The sequence below is a fragment of the Podarcis raffonei genome, chromosome 1 (assembly GCF_027172205.1).
Source record: "Podarcis raffonei isolate rPodRaf1 chromosome 1, rPodRaf1.pri, whole genome shotgun sequence".
NCBI lineage: Eukaryota > Metazoa > Chordata > Lepidosauria > Squamata > Lacertidae > Podarcis > Podarcis raffonei.
Window position 1 is genome coordinate 130864590 of NC_070602.1, and position 18414 is coordinate 130883003.

An 18414-nucleotide genomic window follows, 5' to 3' on the forward strand; every position below is an offset into this window, starting at 1 on the left:
CTAAATACCTCAATTGAAAGATGAGCACAAAGTCCTCAGCATGCTGATTTGGTAAGAATTCCTCTATGACTTCAGAGAGATAAGATTACCAGTAAGCAGTCTAGGACTGCTAGCTTTAACCTACCCTATTGGAAGCCGGCCCTCTTCAAAATCATTTGAGTTTAGTCTCAGGCCTGAATATCCCGGATTGTGCAGCCTGACCCAATCTAGTCGTAATTTTTAAATAAATACAAATGGCATAAACCCACACAAGGGCTTTTGCTAATGCAAGAAGTTTCCCCTATTTCCTTGCAAGCCACCCAAAATTGGCTCTGGGAGAGTTAGAACCCCCAGAATAGCATTTGGGAGAGGAGAGAGGGAATATTATTATCTGGCAAGCTGAAAAGCTTGGGCTGATGGAACAATTGCCACAGCACTGCGCTGCAAGAATGATGCATAGTTTGAGGCCACATCCATTAAGCATTTAAGGCACCCAATAATAAAAAGATGAGGAAGGGGGAAAGAATTTGAGAATTAAGATAGAACTGTAAAAAAAAGTTATATTGTATTAAAAATCCATTTATTTTTGTGTTCTGTACATATGAATGGGTCTTACACAGACCATTTGAAGACAAAAAAGTAAATAAAAACATAAATACATATATATATTCTTACAAAACGTCAGATTTACAAAATATACATCTTGTACTTTTAGCTGGTCTTATTGTCTTAAAAAAACAAACCAGGATCTCTGAACCAGGGAGACAAAACATACTGCAAAATTACTGGGGTGGGGTTTTTTCTCTTTTGCCGCCTCGTTCCCAAACACTACGCCCTGCACACACTCACCACCCCGATGACTTTCGCTTTCCAATACTTTCTATTTATTTAAAAACTTGGATCTCTGTTCATACATATAAAGAAGAAAGTTATTACAGCCATAGGAAGGGGAAATGGAAGCAGAGCTTGTTGAAAGCCTGCAGTTCTCCAATTAGTCTTTCGAGCAAAAATAAATTCAAACCCCTTAGGTTCACAGAAAGCTAAAAAATAGAAAACCCCTTAATTTATCTATGTATGAAAAGGTCAATTTAACATAATTTAAGAGACTTGAGAGCACTGGAACATTTCAGAAAGGAACATGAAATGCTTCTGAAGTAAAACTTAATTTATTTCGATGAATGGTTGTCTGGAGAATTTCACATAGGATGATGCTGTGCTGAAAACACCCTTTCCCTTCTTATTTCAGAAGACTTTCTATTTAACAAGGTTCAAGGAAAGACTGACAGCACCACCCTATACTGGTCTACTCAGAAGTATTCCTTACTCACAGAATACAGCAAGGCAGACTCTGAACATGTATTTATTATGCTTTTTTTTAAAAAAAAAGAACTGCCCAGTTTAGGAAGAAGAGAAACCAGCAGTTGCAGTTTACCATTCATTTAACAGCTTCAGCACAACCCAAAAAATTAGCTGTTTGGGACATGTCATCATTCCCCATCACTGGGACTCAAGTTAGAGATTATTAATTACAGGCCACTCGGATCCTAAGTAAGCACCACTGTGTGGAACTTTTTTTTCCTGGTTATGTGTGCACAGGTTTGTGGCCTTACAACAACTTTTTGCTGGATGGTGGTCAAGCACACAAAATTAACACATTCACTACAGAATAAGCCCCAGCGAACCCAGCAGAACTTATACCAGCGTAAAAATGGACAGGAGTGCACTGAAAGTCTCGTTGCCGATAAAATCTATTTCTCCATAATAATGGCCACAACCCAGCACAGAATTAGATTTTTAAAAAAGAAACTATAACACTGATTTCAACGGGCTTTTAAAACCACGTGAACAGAGAACGGGATTTAGGTCTGGGCTGATAAATATCTTTCTGCTGCAGTTGTCGGTTTCAAAGCCTTTCCCCCTTTTTCAGTATTTAAGGGTGATCTCTGTAATTAGCAGAGGAAACTGCAGCCTTGTGACCAAGAGATATTATAACCGCCTGCTTTGCGTATTTTGATGTGGCCTGTTTTGTCAAGTGTTCCAAATTAAAACTCCCATTTTAAAAAAAACAAACAACAGTGGGTGATTCTCAGATTGAGTTAAAACAGGAGACCTTTTTGAAACTTCCCTCTTGTGTTCATAAAAGGAATGTGGACTTGCCTGAGCCAGCGAGCTCCATGGCTGAACCTCAACAAATTCTTTGTTAAGTTTCCCCATAAAAAACTGATCCCATGCTTATGCCTTGCCGCAGAGAAATACACTTTTGTTTCTCTTTTGTCTCCGCTAACAAAAGGGAAGAGGGTAAATCGCATTCTACTGAAAATCAACATGTCAATTCTTTTTTCAGAATCCTACACAGAAAAGCTCCTTTCCTCCCTCACCCCAGCAAGATACCTTCTGCCAAAGCAGGGATTCATTTGGGGGGGAAACTTTTAAAGCTGAAGTAGGAGAATTTTTCTCCCACAGAGCCTATTTAACATGCATTAACTCAGGAGAGAAGTTTCACAGAGGTCAGTGAAACTTAACAGGGAAATCCTAAAGGGGTCTACTCAGGAGGAAGACCCAGTGGGGTCTTACTCACAAGTAAGTCTATATAGGATGCTAAAATCCCATGCACATACTTACTTGGGAGTAAGAGTCTTGAAATTAAAGGGATGGCTTTCTGAGTAAGTCATGCAGAGGATGGAACTGAAGATTCCTAAAGAAGTTTGCAGACAGAAGACACACAAAATAGAAGTAAAGGGAGCAAGACTTCCAATTTGCAGTGTTGTCTGAGAAAAATAAAATCTGCCAGGATGCAGATGACAAAGGCTGTGGATCAGGACTCTAGATTTGGGGTGCGGGAGTTAGGAACTTCCAACCTGACAGCACATAAATCCACAAATGTGACCAATTTTGGGGGGGGAGGGAATATATTGCTTTTCTCCCCTTCCTATGCTGTCTCCCCAGCTTCTATCCTTGGCACAATCCCAACATTTCCCTTTGAACAGATACTGCAGCACTTATAAAAAAAGAAGGATGGGAAGTAAAGAAATTCTCACAGGGTTAAGAAATTTACTGTCCCGAGGAGCAGTCTTAAGAAGGACACTTAATCTTCAACTCTTCCACTTGGCCAGCCTGCAAGGCGAAAGAAGCCAGCAACCATCTTTATCTTTGCGGTGGCAAGAAGAGGAGGCAGAGTTTGAAGGAAAACAAGCAGGCGTCTCGCCAGTTCCCTCTTTCCTTCTACAATCAAGTCTTCTCCACAAGAAGCAAGAGAGCAGCTTTGGGGAGACAGCCTGCCTGGGACGGAAGAGGCTCATACAGCCGTCTCCCCTTTGCTCCCGGTGCTGAGTCTGTGGTAGAAGCGGCGCCAGGACTGGAGGGTCTTGCCCGTCCAAATCCAGAAGCCGGTGGTGATGCCTACAACCATGTTCATGAGGTACTTGATGACAAAGACCGTGAAGTCGGGGCTCATGGGGGCCACGTTGGCAGGGCAAGGGATGGCGTAGCTGTTGCAGGTCTGCAGGAGCCAGGTCCTCTCCCAGGTGTCCCGGAAGGCCTGTTCGTAGAAGTAGCAGGCCAGCACAATGGTGGCCGGCACCGTGTAGAGGACGCTGAAGACCCCGATCCTCACCATCAACTTCTCCAGCTTCTCAGTCTTGGTGCCATCGTGCTTCATGATGGTCCTGATCCGGAAGAGCGACACGAAGCCGGCCAGCAGGAAGGAGGTGCCGATGAAGAGGTAGACAAAGAGCGGAGCCAGGACGAAGCCCCGCAGGGCGTCCACGCTGTAGATGCCCACATAGCAGACCCCACTGAGAACATCTCCGTCCACCTGCCCCATGGCCAGGATGGTGATGGTCTTGATGGCCGGCACGGCCCAGGCGGCCAAGTGGAAGTACTGGGAGTTGGCCTCAATGGCTTCGTGGCCCCACTTCATGCCAGCCGCCAGGAACCAGGTGAGCGAGAGGATGACCCACCAGATGGAACTGGCCATGCCAAAGAAGTAGAGGATCATGAACAGGATGGTGCAACCTTCCTTCTTGGTGCCCTGCACCACCGTGCGGTAGCCGTCCTCGGAGAAACGTTCCACGCACACCACCTTGTCTTCCAGGACGAAGCCGGCCACGTACGCCACGGCCACCATGAAGTAGCACCCCGAGAGGAAGATGATGGGTCTCTCCGGGTAGCTGAAGCGCCGCATGTCCACCAGGTAGGTCAGCACAGTGAAGAGGGTGGAGGCGCAACACAGCACGGACCAGATGCCCACCAGCAGGCGGGCAAAGCGGACTTCCGCCTCTTTGAAGTACATCAGCCCGTGGGGCAGGCCCGGCTCACAGGGGGCGCCACAGTCCCTCTCGCCCAGGAAGCGGTAGCCCAGGTAAGGGGGCACCTTGAGCTGGCGGGGGCAGGAGAAAGCGGAGCTGGAGGGGGGCAGAGGGTGCGACGGGGGGTCGGGCAGAGGGGGAGTGGGGGAGGAGGCGGCGGCGGCGGGGGGGTAGGCGCCCCCGGAGGTGTCCGAGGTGTTTTGGCCCACGCAGATCTCGTCGGCGCCCTGGACGGGGAAGTTCTCGCAGCGGAGGCGCTCGGGCCACTGGAAGCCGAACTTGTTCATGAGGGCCTCGCAGCCCTGGCGCGCCCTCTCGCAAAGCGAGCGGCAAGGCGGGATGGCCCGCTCCAGGACGGTGCAGACGGGCGCGTACATGGAGCACAGGAAGAAGCGCAGCTCGGGCGAGCACTGCACTTTCACCAGCGGGTAGAACTGGTGCACCTCCAGGCCCGCGTCCTCCTGGCTCGTGTGGCCCAGCAGGTTGGGCAAGATGGTCTGGTTGTAGGCGATGTCCGTGCACAGAGGGATGGAGATGGGCTGGCAGAAGCCGTGGTCGGGCACAGAGATGCCCTTCTCGCCCTGGTAAGGCTGCGCGCCCGCGCCCCGAGAGAAGCCCCAGACCAGGGCGCACCAAGCCAAGGCCCACAGGCCCGCGGTGGGAGGAGGAAGGGGCGCCGCCCGCCTCCCGCACGACGCTCCCCGGCCCATGATCCGGCGCAGCGGCGGGCAGCCGAAGACGCGCGCACCCGGGAGAGAAGCGCGGAGCTCAAGGGAGGTCTGCGCAGCCCGGCGCCGCGGGGCTCCCAAGGCAAGAGCCGCCCGGACCTCCCCGACTTTCCTCCAACGGGGCGAGCAGCGAAAGGGGTCAGGCGGCGGCGCTGGCTGTGCTCGCTCTTGCAGCCGCCTGCTCTCGGCTGGGGGAGGCGGGAGGGGCGGATCGCTCGCTCAGCCGGCTCTCCCGTTGATCGCTCGCCAAAGGGCTGTGCAGGGATCCGTCTGCGGAGCAGCCAGGACCGGGAAGCCTCTCCGCGTTTGCCTCGCCTCTGGAACGGGTCTTTCCAACACTCAAAACACACGCCTCGGTTTGTCCCAAAAGTACCTGGTTCTCAACGAAATCGCAAGGGCTCGAGTCGTTTTCCCCGCCGCGCGAAGTCAGTCCATGGGGTTTTTCTTCTTTTTTATATAAACAAAATTTCCTTGGAGGCGTCGGGTGTGGAAGAACAAGTCCTTGAGAAAGTCCCTCCGTGACAATTTCGCCTGCTCTCCGTTCCTTTTTTTAAAAAAAAAATGCCTGGGATTTTAGGCTTCAGAGTTAAACGGATTACGATTGCTTCTCCCGCTTGCTCCGTGCATTTTACTCCAGGGGCTTTTCAGTAATTTTTTAAAAATCCAATTACTGCGTGGTTCCTCCGCCCCGCGCTGACTCGGCTGGTTCTTCGCACGCTCTCGACACCCCGGTTTAAGAGGCAGGCAGCCAAGCTGATCCCGCCGGCGCCCCCGCGCTTGGCAGATGCAAGCCGTCTCTCCGGCGGCTGGAGCGGCCGATGGAACGCGCCTTACAAAATGAGGAGGAGGCGGGGGAACGGCAGAAAAGGGAAAGGACGCATTTATGCCCGAGCGTTCCATGGAACGCCACCCCTTCCCATTCACAAACCGAGCGGTGGGCGGGGCCACGCCGTCCCAGCCCCTGCCAATGGCGCGGTCTGTTGTCTCCGCAGCTCTGCTTACGATTGGCTGGGAAGATAAAAGGGCTCTCAGGGGCGGGGAGGAATGTGGGCGGATCCCGGGCGGTGGGATTCCTTTGCTGAAAAGTTGAAAGAAACTTTCTCTGAGGCTTGAATGGACGGCGCGGGGGGCGGGGCGGTGGCGTTCAAAGAGAGCCCAGGCCGAGATCAGACCGGATGAGGTCACATCAGATGTGCAACGTTCCTGATGTTGTCCCGTTTCTTTCCCAGAAATGAATTTTTCCGAAAACACCACTGCTGCGTCCCTCCTCATACGTCCCCTGCTGGGAGAGCACCCAGTAGGTAAGATAGGAACCCAGACTGCAGGTGGTCTGAAACGGCGTCCCGATTCCACGAGTCTTATTTGAACCCTGCTAGTGAAAGGAGTGTGACTTATTTTATATGTAAGCGCTTTAAAGACCAGGATGTTAAACATAATAATTGTACACCCTTTGATTTTTAAAGGGAGAAAGGATAATTATCAAGAATTCTGCAGAGTATACAGATTTGAAGGGGTTTAGTTGCATAGCAGCTATGTCTCCTTGTAACGGTCCAAGTAATTATTTTGAGGGCAGTATATGTCCATCTGGGACGCGGGTGGCGCTGTGGGTTAAATCACAGAGCCTAGGACTTGCCGATCAGAAGGTCGGCGGTTTGAATCCCTGCGGCGGGGTGAGCTCCCGTTGCTCAGTCCCAGCTCCTGCCAACCTAGCAGTTCGAAAGCACGTCAAAGTGCAAGTAGATAAATAGGTACCGCTCCGGCGGGAAGGTAAACGGCGTTTCCGTGTGCTGCTCTGGTTCGCCAGAAGTGGCTTAGTCATGCTGGCCACATGACCCAGAAGCTGTATGCCGGCTCCCTCGGCCAATAAAGCGAGATGAGCACTGCAACCCCAGAGTCGATCACAACTGGACCTAACGGTCAGGGGTCCCTTTACCTTTACCTATGTCCATCTAAGGGAGAGGCCAGTGTATAGCACACAGCTTTACTGCCTACTCTTGAGTAGCCATGAAACTCAGTGGGAATACTTAGCACTTGTTTTCTGAGCGTTTTACTTGCGCAAAAATGTTATTCACACACCACAGCAGCTGCTCCTAAATGCATACACAGGCATTCATTCGGTTTAGTGGCTTCAGGACAGATTTAAATCCGAATGCTCTGAATTGTGCAACTTCAACGGGAATTCTTTTTTTAATCACATTTTTTATGGCCGGGACATTTCCCTTCTCATAACACAACTTTTAAAATGCACTAAAGTTCAATGTTTAAAGAAGTTGTGTTAAACTCCCCCCCCCAAAAGAAAAAGCGAAAAGTTGACATCATATTAAAGGGTGGAGCTGGTGTCTCATGAACTCCAGTGTGATATGCAAAGCAAACGTAAGCACTTTTATCTCAGAAATAAATCTCAGGAATTTACTGCCCAGTTAGTGTGTATAGCACACAGCTTTAATTAATCTGAAGCAAGCAGTACAGGCTAGGGTAGTTGAATTCGAGGAAAAGGTGCCAGGAAGATTTTCCGGGCCCAGGACACTGTATGTGGATTGGGTTCCCTTCACCTCTCACAAAAAGAGGATTCAGATTTGCATTATAGTTTTAATTCACAAGGACTAGAAACTTACTTTTTTTAAAGATGGGTGGAGCTCAGAGTCTGATTTCCTGTGTTGGCTCTGGCTCTGGTACAGCACACCTCTGCCCCACACCTCTGGTTTCAGGGACTCCATAATAATGCAGTCTCTTTCTCTTCATTCCATACCAATGAATTGGTGGGAAAGGCTCTCCCCCTACACTCCATTCACTTCTGTGGAGGGCGGGGGAAGGGCTGCCGTCAAGAGCAGCCTTAAGGACGAAGGCCAACGGTCCCTTCTGCTGTTTACAGCAAGATGCAGACGACAAATGGCCAAATTTGAGTCTGTTTGAGTTCACCCTTCCCATAAGCTGCTGTCGTAACCATATTTCCTAGAGTGGAATTAAGGAACCCGTTTCAATGAATCAGAGCGCTTACGAGTAGGCGTCTTGTTTTTTTAGGATATAGTACGGCGCTGTGGGTTAAACCACAGAGCCTAGAACTTGCCGATCAGAAGGTCGGCGGTTCGAATCCCCATGACGGGGTGAGCTCCCGTTGCTCGGTCCCTGCTCCTGCCAACCTAGCAGTTCGAAAGCACGTCAAAGTGCAAGTAGATAAATAGGTACCACTCCGGCGGGAAGGTAAACAGCGTTTCCGTGCGCTGCTCTGGTTCGCCAGAAGCGACTTAGTCATGCTGGCCACATGACCCGGAAGCTGTATGCCGGCTCCCTCGGCCTATAGAGCGAAATGAGCGCCGCAACCCCAGAGTTGGTCACGACTGGACCTAATGGTCAGGGGTCCCTTTACCTTTACCTTACTTTGGAGATCTGAAAAACTTGAATGGCTTGGCTTTTCACGGTCTGCCCGACATTGGATAAATTCTGGTTATGGGGTATGGAAGGAAGCAAAATTCGCCTGTGGGTTCCAATGTGCGTGTGGTTAAGGAACTGCAGTTGTTATGCACTCGCATCTGACTTCTGTCTCAGCCTCTTGACTTGGTAAGAAGGGCAGGGAAATAACTCTTGGAACAACAACATTTATAAAACACCCACATCCACACCCCAGAACAAAACATCATATATTCTTAAGTAAGTAGCTGCTTAACCTCAGCAACTAAAACTGCCCACCACAACAGCAACAGAGTTTCTGGAAAACACTTGAGTCTATTTCTTGAGTCTTAAGGGAAAGGAAGTTATGTCTGGACGTAACCTCTGGGAAGTGTCAAGTGGTCCGCAATGTTTTAACATCATGGCTCAGTTGTGCTGCGGGGTTAAGAACTGCTGTTTTGTTTTTGTTTTCAATTTTTTTTATTAGTTTTCACAACATTATAAACAAACAAACTGTCAGCGCTGCCCAAGGTCCCAGCTCACACAAGACCAACGCTGCTTCTTTCTCTAGTATAAAAGTCTTTATTGAAGTTCAGTTTCACTTCCACACGCGCAGCGTGCAACGCTACGTCTGTACCTTAGACCGTCGAAGCTCCATCTGAATCTCCTCCCCCTTGACACCAGTTTAAGATTCTAGCCTTACTCCACCTCTTCCTCTGTTCCTTCCTTCTCTGGGTCCGCCTGCTAGTCGGAGTCTCAGCCTTCCTAGACTCCTCTGACGCTGAGTCCCCTGACTCTTCCCCCTCCCTCCTTCGGGCTTTTGGACCTGGCTCCCAATCCGGGTTTTCTGCTGTCCCGCGCTCCTCCACATTTGAACTTGGCGCGCGCGCGCAGCCTCCCACTTTCCTTCTGACCGTTACACTTGTGTCACTGCTCCCTCTTTTGGGGAGGCTAGCTGGACCTGGCCTTCCCTCCGTTTCCCCACTTCCCGATGGGGGCGTGGTTATCCCTGACTCATCTTCTCTCCCCGCTGGAGGAGAGGCTGGTCCTGACTCATGTGACTCTTCCCCCCCACTGTGCTCTGGTGGGGGAACTGGTCCTGATCCTCCGCTGCTCCCTTGGGAGTCCCCGCTGGTCCCTTGTTTCTGGAGCGTCCCCCCTGGGACCCCCCTTGCCCTTACCATAGGCGCCCCCTTCTGGGAATCTTCTGATTCGCTGGAGAAGCTCATGGAATCTCTTGGGTCACTGTCATATTCCCCTACGCTCCCCTCTGATTCCTCTCCTCCGCTCTCTATTTGCTCTCTCCCCTGTGCTTCTGCTCCTGAGCCTCTGACACAAACACATAAGACAAACAAACATAAATCATAGCCTTATTGAATATTACACTTATTAACATTGTTAAGTGACTTCCTCGTTTCCCCTTCGTTAAATTTCATTGCATATCCTTTTAACGGTTTTCCAAATCACAGTTCTTATAAAATTTAACTTAAACATTAACATCCTTAGATCTTCACGTTATGAAATTAAACATAATAATTCATCACTTAACATAAATAAAATCCTAAGCCAATTAAGTATCTGCAAGCTGTTTTCAGTTAATTTAACTTAACATATTTAACTAAGTAATCATTAAATTTAATCCACTCTTCCTGATACTCCTCCTCCTTCTGGTCGCGGACTCTTCTGGTTAGGTCGGCTAGCTCCAAAAAATCCCTCATCTCCCATTCTTCTATCGTTGGTAATTCTTGGGTTTTCCACTTTTTAGCTATGCAGTTGTGGCATACAAAAATAATTTAACATTTTTCTTTTTTTTTATAATATTTTTTATTAAACAATTTTTATATTAACACAAACAAAACATACAAAAACAAACAACAAACATTAACAGAACAAAAACAAGTACCATTTCATGTCCTAATTTCTTAAACCTTACTTCCTCGACTTCCTCTTGCTTCCCGTTTCTGTATTCCAAGTTCTTACAATTATTCAGCGAATCTTCCCTTATTTTATTATAAATTTATGTTAATCATCCTTATTCTCTCTATCTTAACCATTACTAATAGTAACCATTTATTTTAAGCCCAACATCATTCTAACTGTCATTAATTTTATAGTATTTCTTTAAATAATCCTTAAACTTCTTCCATTCCTCTTCCGCCGCTTCTCTTCCCTGGTCTCGGATTCTGCTCGTCATTTCTGCCAAACCCATGTAGTCCATCACCTTCATCTGCCATTCTTCCAGTGTGGGTAGATCCTGTGTCTTCCAGTACTTTGCAATAAGTATTCTAGCTGCTGTTGTAGCATACATAAAAAAAATTGTATCTGTCTTTAACACCCCCTGGCCGACAATACCCAAGAGAAAGGCCTCTGGTTTCTTGGGGAAAGTATATTTAAATACCTTTTTCAGTTCATTATAAATCATTTCCCAGAATGCCTTAATCTTCGGGCACGTCCACCAGAGGTGAAAGAATGTACCTTCCTTTTCTTTACATTTCCAACATTTATTATCAGGCAAATGGTAGATCTTTGCAAGCTTGACTGGGGTTATGTACCACCTATAGATCATTTTCATAATATTTTCTCTTAAGGCGTTACACGCCGTAAACTTCAACCCGGTGGTCCACAACTTTTCCCAATCAGCAAACATGATGTTATGACCAATGTCCTGAGCCCATTTAATCATACTTGATTTTACCATTTCATCTTGTGTATTCCATTTCAGCAGCAGATCATACATTTTTGACAAATTCTTAGTACTGGATTCTAACAGTTCAGTCTCTAATTTTGATTTTTCCACCTGGAAGCCTATTTTACTGTCTAATTTAAACACTTCATTTATTTGATGATAATGTAACCAATCTCTCACCTTCCCTTTTAGTTTTTCAAAACTCTGCAATCTCAATTTGTCCCCTTCCTTTTCCAAGATTTCCCAATATCTTGGCCATTTCGACTCCATATTTAGCTTTTTAACTGCCTTAGCTTCCATTGGTGATAGCCATCTTGGAGTCTTATTTTCCAGCAAGTCCTTATATCTGACCCAGACATTTAATAGTGCTTTTCTGACAATATGATTTTTGAAACTTTTATGCGCTTTAACCTTGTCATACCACAAATATGCATGCCACCCAAAAATATTGTTAAATCCTTCCAAATCCAAAATGTCTGTGTTTTCAAGAAGCAGCCATTCTTTTAGCCAGCAGAAAGCTGCCGCTTCATAGTACAATTTAAAGTCTGGCAGGGCAAACCCCCCTCTTTCCTTTGAATCCGTTAATATCTTGAATTTTATTCTGGGCTTCTTGCCCTGCCAGACAAATTTAGATATATCTTTCTGCCACTTCTTGAAACAATCCATTTTGTCCATAATTTGTAATGCTTGAAACAGAAACAACATTCTTGGCAATACATTCATTTTTATAACTGCAATTCGACCTAACAAGGAAAGCTTCAAATTTGACCAAATCTCCAGATCTTTTTTCACTTCTGTCCAAGTTTTTTCATAATTATCTTTAAATAAATTCACATTCTTAGCTGTCATGTTCACACCCAGATATTTCACTTTTTTAACCACAGTCAACCCCGTCTCATTCTGAAACCTTTCTTTTTCAATCTGTGTTAAATTTTTCTCCAATACCTTAGTCTTTAACTTATTCAATTTAAATCCTGCCAATTGACCAAACTCTTGAATTATTTCCAAAACTCTTTTCGTGCTAGCTTCTGGCTCTTGCAATGTAAGTACTAGGTCATCTGCAAATGCTCTCAGTTTGTATTGTTTAACTCCGACCTGAATCCCTTTAACCAACTGGTCCCTCCTGATCATATTAAGCAAAACCTCCAGGACCGATATAAAAAGTAATGGGGAGATAGGGCACCCCTGTCGTGTCCCTTTTTCAATCTTAAACTCTTCTGTTACCACATTATTTACAATTAATTTTGCTTTCTGTTCAGAATATATTGCACCTATACCATTTTCAAACCCTTGGCCTACCCCCATCCCCCGGAGGTTCTTCAACATGAAGCTCCAAGAAATATTGTCAAAGGCTTTCTCGGCGTCCACAAATATCAAAACAGCCTTAGTGTTTATGTTCACTTCCAACTTCTCCAAAATGTCAATTATATTCCTTACATTGTCCGACAAATGCCTTTTCGGGAGAAAGCCCGCCTGGTCTCCATGAATCTCCTCCATCAAAACTCTTTTCAGTCTCTTTGCTAAAACATCAGCAAAGATTTTGTAATCCACATTTAGTAAGGAGATGGGTCGGTAGTTCTTAAGTTGGGTCTTTTCAGTCTCTGTCTTTGGTATAAGTGTAATGTAGGCCTCTCTCCACGTATCGGGTGCCCTTCTCCCCTCCATGATCTCGTTGCAGACTTCCTTCAAAGGTTGTATAAGCCCTTCCTTCAAAACTTTGTAGTATTTGGAAGTCAATCCATCCGGTCCAGGTGATTTGCCCAACGTCATGTTTTGAATGGCATCTTCTATTTCCTGTGCTGATATCTCTTGGTTCAAAATTGTCTTACTTTCCTGGGAAATCTTTTTCAGCCCATTTTTCTTGGGCAATTCCAAACCGCCTTTTTATCTGTAGATCTCAGGGCGGTTCACAGCATAAAAATACAAGATAAAAACACCAGATAAAATACATAGTTAAACAAGAACAAACCAATAAACCTCCCTTCCCACATCTGAACCCCCCCAAAAACCACACATTTATAAGGGGTATAACATGTTAACATGCCCTTTGTGGCTTAGGGCCCTTGTATTTACAGGACCGCTTCTCCTGATGTGCCCCTCAGAGGACCTTAAGGTCCATGAATAATCATAGTTTAGAGGTCCTGGGCCCTAAGGAAGTCATATTATCCTCAACCAGGGCCTTCTCAGTGATGGCTCCGACCTCGTGGAATGCTCTGCCCCATGAGACCAGGGCCCTGCAGGATTTAACTTCTTTCTGCAGGGCCTGTAAGACAGAGCTATTCCGCCTGGCTTTCAATTTGAACTTAGCCTGATCTTTTATTCCCCTTCCTTCCCTCTCCCTCCCCTTTTTATGAAGATTATCCGCTCTGGGATCCCACAGCTAATTCTCCCCTGGTCTCCTCGCTGGCCCAAATAGGACTAATTTAGCCAGCTAGCCCTGGTGGTCATCTAATGTTTATTGGATGGATTTCATCCCTAAATTGATTTTTGAATTCTGAATTTATTGTTATTCACGTTTTATACTGGATTTTATGCTGGTTTTTTTTTTTGCATCAATTAAGTGTTTTAAATTTGTTGTTAGCCGCCCTGAGCCTGGTTTCTGAACCGGGAAAGGCGGGGTATAAATAAAAATGTATTATTATTATTATGTTAGTCAGCCAAAGGCCTGGAGGAACAGTTTTGTATAATGAAGGTGGCCACAAATGGGGAGCCACTGCAAAAAAGGCCCCGTTCTCGTATTGCCACCCTCTAGACCTCACGTAGAGGAGGCACATGAGGCTGTTTATGAGATGTCTTTCTAAAAGGAAGGGTGCAAACAGCCCAATCTTCTGCCAGGTAACCAGGTACAGAATTGCAGCTTCAATAAATATAGATGGGTATGTTAGGCAAGCTGAATCCACTAGCAGTATTCTTTAAAAAAGAAAGAAAAAAGTTTAGGGTAAAGGCTAACACCCCTTTGCAAGGAACGTTCACCCAAATAGTGATACAAAATCATTGCAGACTCCCACCCACACAATTCTATTTTTGCCTGCCCCAATTGACATGCCGCAATATATTTTTAATGTAGCAGGATTTGACTTGCTTCTGGGCTGAATGCAGGGAGAGAGAAAAAGCCTTGGCCTTTTTTAATTGCAGGACTCTGAGATACAGCCTTTGTCTGTGGTTAAGCAGGGTTAGTTTTCTTTTTTAAAAAAACAACAACAACGTATTTTCACGCAGCCACAGAGCACTTAAGTCATGCAAACCCATTTTACCAGAATTACCACCAGTGACATATCAAGGATGAGGTCGTCCAACTCGATCCATTGTGTTTAACTTCATTCAGTCCCTGAGAGTATTCGCTTCAGCAGAAGCTCTGGAGGGATTAGGCTGAACCAGGCAATATCTGTCATCTCTGCCTGCTGCAGATGCCTTATCTCTATTTGCATTTCTGTTAAAACGTGTGAGGCACAATCCTAGGCATGTCTGCTGGGAACTGAGTTCAAGGGGCTTAAAGGTAAAGGTAAAGGTAGCCCTGCCCGTACGGGCCAGTCTTGCCAGACTCTGGGGTTGCGCGCCCATCTCACTCAAGAGGCCGGGAGCCAGCGCTGTCCGCAGACACTTCCGGGTCACGTGGCCAGCGTGACAAGCTGCATCTGGTGAGCCAGCGCAGCACACGGAACGCTGTTTACCTTCCCGCTGGTAAGCGGTCCCTATTTATCTACTTGCACCCGGGGGTGCTTTCGAACTGCTAGGTTGGCAGGCGCTGGGACCGAGCAACGGGAGCGCATCCCGCTGCGGGGATTCGAACCGCCGACCATGCGTTCGGCAAGTCCTAGGAGCTGAGGTTTTACCCACAGCCCTAGGTAAATGGGTATAAGATTACTGTGATAGCTCAGTCGGTAGACTCTTAATCTCAGGGCTGTGGATCAATCTGAGGGAAGCCAAAGAGGGGTGTAACATCATAGGACATGGGCAAGAATTGTGTGGTGTCTGGCTGGGTGGGGAGGGGGCTGAGCATCATAAAGGTAAAAGGACCCCGACCATTAGGTCCAGTCGTGGCCGACTCTGGGGTTGCGGCGCTCATCTCGCTTTATTGGCCGAGGGAGCCGGCGTACAGCTTCCGGGTCATGTGGCCAGCATGACTAAGCCGCTTCTGGCGAACCAGAGCAGCGCACGGAAACGCCGTTTACCTTCCCGCTGGAGCAGTACCTATTTATCTACTTGCACTTTGATGTGTTTTCGAACTGCTAGGTTGGCAGGAACAGGGACCGAGCAATGGGAGCTCACCCCGTCATGGGGATTCGAACTGGCTACCTTCCAATCGGCAAGCCCTAGGCTCAGTGGTTTAACCCACAGCGCCACCCGCATCCCAGTGGTACAATACAGCATCTTAAAAAGCAGAGACATCACCTTGCCAACAAAGGTCCGTATAGTTAAAGCTATGCTTTTCCCAATAGTGATGTATGGAAGTGAGAGCTGGACTATAAAGAAGGCCGATCGCCGAGGAATGATGCTTTTGAATTATGGTGCTGGAGGAGACTCTTGAGAGTCCCATGGACTGCAAGAAGATCAAACCTCTCCATTCTGAAGGAAATCAGCCCTGAGTGCTCACTGGAAGGACAGATCCTGAAGCTGAGGCTCCAATACTTTGGCCACCTCATGAGAAGAGAAGACTCCCTGGAAAAGACCCTGATGCTGGGAAAGATGGAGGGCACAAGGAGAAGGGGACGACAGAGGATGAGATGGTTGGACAGTGTTCTCGAAGCTACCAACATGAGTTTGACCAAACTGCGGGAGGCAGTGGAAGACAGGAGTGCCTGGCGTGCTCTGGTCCATGGGGTCACGAAGAGTCGGACATGACTAAACAACTAAACAACTACAACAAATGGTACCCATATGGACAGAGAGTTGTAATCCCACTTTTAAGAATAAGCAGGAGAGCATTGTCTTGCCAGGACAATGAACCCTTGTGGGGATCCTTTGCACATAAAGGTAGGACCATTTTTTCCTCTTAACCAACCAACCAACTAGAGATTTGGAATTTGCTAGACTTTTCCAGTGAGGCAGCTTATAAACATGACCGCAGAGGCATCTGCAGGTGAAGATTCTAGCATTTTTAATTGACAATACAGAAAATACTGTTGGCTCAATCTGTGGGAAACTCCTTCGAAGAATAGAAAAAAAAGACCTTGACTGATGTGTTCAAGAAAAGTTGAAAAACATGTAAAAACTACACAGTTAATGAAGAAAAGGAAATCCGTCCTGTCCCCACTCCCACCTCACCCCATCCCATCCAAGAAGCTCATTCCTCTCCCACTTTGCCAGGGACTTCTGCTTAAAAGAGCGAGTTGGAATCCTTAAGGCACCAGACTGCCACTCTGGTAGTAGTAGTAGTAGTAATAATAATAATAATAATAATAATAATAATAATAATAATAATAAAAAATTTATTATTTATACCCCGCCCATCTGGCTGGCTTTCCACAGCCACTCTGGGCAGCTTCCAACAAAATATTAAAATACAGTGGTCTGTTAAACGTTAAAAGCTTCCCTAAACAGGGCTGCTTTCGGATGTCTTCTAAAAGTCTGCTAGTTGTTCTTCTCTTTGACATCTGGTGGGGCGGGCGCCACTACCGAGAAGGCCCTCTGCCTGGTTCCCTGTAACTTGGCTTCTCGCAGTGAGGGAACCGCCAGAAGGCCCTTGGCGCTGGACCTCAGTGTCCGGGCAGAACGATGGGAGTGGAGACGCTCCTTCAGGTTACGTATTGGTCAAAAAGGAATTTCCCCAGATAAGATAGTGAGGAAGGTTTTCCACCTTTCCTCTTTCCTTCCAGGTACTTTGTGGTGTGACTTACTAATGGCACAGGGCTGTCCATGATAGGAAGATTAGAAAGGAGCTGCTGTTAATTAACGGCCTCATCAGCTTAAAGTCAGAAGGTTAATGAATTGGGATGCATATGGATTGGCTGGTATCTTTAATGAAAACAATTAGGAGTGAGTGCATTTTGGGATGCAGAATATGTGTTCTTTTTTTAAAAAAAAGCCTGCAACTTTAAGACCTTGGATGGTTGAATATTTGAGGGGATAAAGCCTGGCATAATGGATGTACCTGTATTGAACAATTATTTGAGGGCCAGCATTTGCACTTTTAAGATTCTGAGAAATCGATTACCTGGAGTTATTGCCTGCCAATCTAGGATTCTGTAAGTGTCCATAAAAATAACCCCGAGAAAGTAAGGCCTATCGCATCTTTCCCTTTGATCTTGTCCCTCATGCAGAAATGCAGAATGTGTTGTCGCATCTAAGCCTTTCAATAAATCTAAAGTGTGTTTGTTTTTAAAGTCTATTTGTTATCCATACACAAGGGAGACCCTCCTGTACCACTTGGTTCACACGCGCATCTTCAAAACTTGATGACTGCAGCAACGAGCGAGGACTCAGCCAGTATAATAGACCCTCCAAGTGTCCCTGTTTTCCAGGGACGTCCCTGATATAGAGAAGCTGTCACAGTTTCTGATTTGATCCTGGGATGTCCTGCTTTTCCTTAGAAGGTCCCTGTTTTCATTGGAGAAATGTTGGAGGGTATGGAGTTATCTGACCCCTGAGCCATCTGAAAGCAATCCTGTATAGGAAATGTGTTTTGTTTTAAAAATGTTTTTTATTATTATTATTATTTATATATTGGAAGCTACGCAGAGTGGCTGGAGCAACCCAGTAAGATGTGTGGGGTATAAATAGTATAATTATCATTATGGCATGGGACATCCCTATTTTCATCGGCGAAATGTTGGAAGGAATGGTATAGACGACACTGAACTAATGGACCAATGGTAAAAGGCGAAAGATTTATACGATCTGAAGAGAAACCAGAGTAATGGCGTGTAATGAATCTGAAGGTACTTTCTATCACCTTTGGTGGACGTGCCCAAGGATTAAGGCCTTCTGGGAAATGATTTATAATGAAATTAAGAAGGTGCTTAAGTGTACCTTTCATAAGAAACCAGAGGCTTTTCTCCTGGGCATGGTAGGCCAATTGGTGTCAAAGAAAGATAGGACGTTTTTTATGTACGCTACAACAGCAGCAAGAGTTCTACTAGCAAAGTATTGGAAGACACAAGAATTACCCACGCTGGAAGAGTGGCAGACGAAGGTGATTGACTATATGGGACTGGCAGAGATGACGGGCAGAATCCGTGACCAAGGGAGAAAGACGGCGGAAGAAGATTGGAAGAAATTTAAACTTTATCTTAAAAATTGTTGTAAAATTAGTGAGTGTTAAAATGTCATGGGTAAAGCATAGCAGATTTGCAGAGATAAATGATTGGACAAGAGGAAAGAAAAGGGT

General features: G+C 46.3%; 1 protein-coding gene across 1 annotated transcript; it reads right to left on the reverse strand.

The window, feature by feature from the left end:
• Positions 1 to 2869: 2869 nt before the first annotated feature.
• FZD7 (frizzled class receptor 7) lies at positions 2870 to 5896 on the reverse strand. The gene has a single exon (XM_053362418.1). It carries the CDS (start codon positions 4994 to 4996, stop codon positions 3275 to 3277), a length of 1722 nt encoding a protein of 573 aa, XP_053218393.1. The 5' UTR covers positions 4997 to 5896; the 3' UTR covers positions 2870 to 3274.
• Positions 5897 to 18414: the final 12518 nt, after the last annotated feature.

What these genes read in the sequence shown, in the direction of transcription:
- FZD7 (XM_053362418.1), bottom strand. Translation starts at nt 4,996, where the DNA reads ATGGGCCGGGGAGCGTCGTGCGGGAGGCGGGCGGCGCCCCTTCCTCCT.